The sequence below is a fragment of the Nestor notabilis genome, unplaced genomic scaffold (genome assembly GCF_000696875.1).
Source record: "Nestor notabilis isolate BGI_N333 unplaced genomic scaffold, ASM69687v1 scaffold3612, whole genome shotgun sequence".
In the NCBI taxonomy this organism is placed as follows: Eukaryota; Metazoa; Chordata; class Aves; order Psittaciformes; family Psittacidae; genus Nestor; species Nestor notabilis.
Genome location: NW_009917751.1, coordinates 1 through 3,365, shown reverse-complemented (window position 1 = coordinate 3,365; position 3,365 = coordinate 1). Strand labels below are relative to the sequence as shown.

The 3,365-nt window shown below is 39.8% G+C and overlaps 1 protein-coding gene across 1 annotated transcript in view; it reads right to left on the bottom strand.

Annotated features, from left to right (window-relative positions):
* LOC104401711 (ADAMTS-like protein 1) overlaps positions 1-2,622 on the bottom strand; it is a gene marked incomplete at its 5' end in the record, with an annotated part of 37,037 nt that extends 34,415 nt beyond the window's left edge. The window contains one exon of the mRNA XM_010009384.1: positions 2,496-2,622. Within this exon, the coding sequence (XP_010007686.1) occupies positions 2,496-2,622 (127 nt within the window). The remainder of the gene's footprint in view (positions 1-2,495) is intronic.
* Between the last annotated feature and the right edge of the window lie 743 nt (positions 2,623-3,365).

Here is a 3,365-nt window from a genome sequence, read left to right as displayed (position 1 = left end):
CTCTTTCCAAATGGAGATATGAAAAAAATGAAATATTCACTTTTTGCAGACTTTGAAAGATTGAAACACCCAAGCTTAGGACTAAGAGAAAAGGATATTTCTGGAATTAATTTTTTTATTTTTTTATTTTTTTCATAGAAACAAAAGCATAAACACAGGTGCTTCCTTTTTCACAAAAATGCAGGAGAAAATTCAACATCACATTGCCTCCTGCCCTCCTATGCTTTTCTTTCTGAGGCAACTGGGAGATATATATACCCTTATAAATACTGAGGAAGCTATTCCCGTAGCAAGTGCTAAGTGTTTAAAAGCTCTATGAATTTCTTTCTAGTAATATTTCCTTCTCCTATGCTTTTGCATGACAGAAACAGCATGGAGAAGTGAACTGGATAATGGCACCTAGAAAAAATGAACTGAGTTTGATGAGCTCAAGCCTGTATCTGGTGTGGTTTTGAGATACAAACAATTTAGAAACTACTGGGAAAGCACTGGAATAAAGGTCACTGTCCAGTTTCCTTCACACAGCCCTCAAACTTCAATGCTGTGCTCTCTTAGGCAAACAAAAATGCCAAGTGAGGCCACAGAACACCTCCACTAATATTTGGTCACTGCTGCACATGCCCCTTCTGATTTTTCTTGTTTCGTGGCAGTCTGGTTCACACAGACTTTTAATGCTTTGTTTACACCATGGACGAAAATACACATAATTCTTGGGAAATGAGGATTATTTTGTAGAGATATCTTGGAATTAAGCTATTGACTAGCCAAACATAATACAGTCATTCCAGCAAGTAGATCAGGCTCTGATCCCAGATATGCTAATGTAGCTACATTTAGAGTGACAAATTAGCGAGATGCTGACACAGAAAAAGTGCCAAAGTGACAGAAATTTAAACAACCCTGAGGAAGATAGATGCAGAAAATAAACACAGAATAGATTTTTAAAAGCTTATTGAAATTTAAAATCTCAAATTTTCACAGCATGTATGTAAACTATTCTATGATTCTATAAACTGTTTGGAAGCAAAACAAAAAGCCTTCATATTAATTTATACATGTGAAGGAGATCCATAAGTGTGCCTTTAAAACTGTAAAAAGCCAGCTTAAAGGAACACTTACTTTTGATATATTTAAAATTCATACTTTGTTGCCTAACAACACGTGTGTCTACAGCAAGGGAGAGAATGCTGCCATGGGGTTTATACAGAGTGCATACAAAATCTGATTATCTACTTGAGTTCTGAATAACAATTATTTGCAGGCAAATATGTTTAAACTATCAATTTTCTAACGTTTTTTCACATTTGTCTCACTCTAATAATACACTTTTTGCCATCTGCTCTTCTAACTATATAACATTCTTTATATTTAATATCAAACCATTCAATGGAGAGACTATTTTATTAAAATTTTAGTACTGTGCATAGTATTTAGTGTCTTTATCCTCAGTAGAGGAGAGACGAGCACCTTTTTACCACAAAGCAACTGAAAAGCAATGAATTATTCCTACAGGAAAACGTATTTGCCAAGAAAATTCACAAATACTATCATGTCTCAAGCAGCTCGGAGATTTCTGAATCAATTCACACTGCAGAAACAGTAACAATGAGGTGAAATTCCATTCCTAAATCTTTGTGAAATATTTCCTTTTCCCTCTAAGGTACAGTTCTGCCTCGGCAATGGAACTCTTGTGAGGATCATCCCTGCCTCCCTCCTTCTCTTCCTCTCTGCCTCCCTCCCTCTCTCCTTCCTTCCTGCCACCCTTCCTTCCTCTTTTAACCCTTCCTTCGAACTGCCCAAACATTCCCCATCTCTCCTCCCAAAACTATAGCTCCATTTGTGGTACTGTAACCAAGATGAAAAGCCTGCCTGGAGTCCAGGATAAACTAACCCTGTCACTGGGGCACACTAATGCTCTTTACCACTCAGTTGAAGCTCGCTCAAACAGTGCGCAGGTAAGTCCATATCTGTCTGTACCCACACGTGTAGGCACCTCCTAACGACTCAGGCACCTCAGTCCACCCCAGGACTGAGCCACTATGCTCAGCTTGCAGCACACATGCTGAGGGCATAGGTCTGGGAGGGAACACTCTGCCATGGTGGCAGCACCATCCTCCCAAGGTGCCCCTCTGCTGTACAGCAGCATAAAACCACTCTGTGTTGATCAGTGTTGACTGTGTTCTGTGCCTAGCCAGCTGTACAGCCAGACCAGTGCGAGTAGAGGCAGCTTTTCTCATTCCACAGCTCCTTGCAAGCAACTAGGTAGCAGAAATGGGGAATTTGTTGGTGACACCTTCCCACAATCTTCTGTCCACCTCCACAGCTAGAGCTGCAGTTTGAGCAAGCCTAATTTAAGCCAATAGGGAAGAAACTGCGGGGACAACCAGTACATGACCATGCAATTGCCTGAGAAAGAGTGGAGTGAGATGTAGCTTGCAAGAAATGTGTATTTCACTAAGAGGGGAAGATGGCACTTGACAGAAGGGGCAGCTTACGTTTATTTGCTGAGAGCTGGGACTTATACTGGCCCCGAACCAGCCGGCAGGTGGTCCCATCACCATTGCAGACCCCACAGTTGTCTTCCTTGACAGCACTTCCCAGCTGGTGGTCACAGCCAACGATCTGGCAAGAAAGAAAGATGTGCATTTCAATGTGAGCAACTACTGACTGATTGCTTGATCCACCTCTGCAACTAATTACCACCAAATTTCTCTCTCGGCATCTCTAGAGGGCTGTAAAGTGCCTTAGCAATGAAAGAGGCTGGGCAAATCTGTCTGGGAGTTCGAACTGAATTCAGATGTGAGATAGACAGCAGGTTAGTACTCAACGGCTTTTGCAGTCCAGAGAAACAAAAGAATATTGTTGGAGAATGTTTTTAAAGGCATTGTGAACATTTCTTGGTCAGAGACCAATCAAAAATTTCACTTATAGTTTCAAAAAGAAAAATTCTTAAGATAAATAAGACAAATAGGAAGCGGACAGCTAGGTAAAAATAAAGAGCAGCACAGATAAATAGCAACATGGCTGAGATCTCAGTGAAATTCTACCTGTTCTGCAGTTAGGAAAACCATGTGGTTTTCATTATGTTTGACAATAATCCTATTCCATGCTATCATTGCCTGTGTTCAGACATTGTTAAAGATCTGATAAATAGGAAGGAATGGTTAAAACAAAGAACTTCTGAGAGTCAGAAGTGCAATTATCTGCCCTGAAACTGGCTTTACTCTTATGTGCAAATTGTTTGGTTCAAAACTTTAAAAGTTGAATGGATGAACCCATTGACCTCAGTTTGCAAAAAACCTACAGTTCTCAGGAGAATCAAATATAAATATAAATTAATAATTAAATTAATAATAATAAAATAC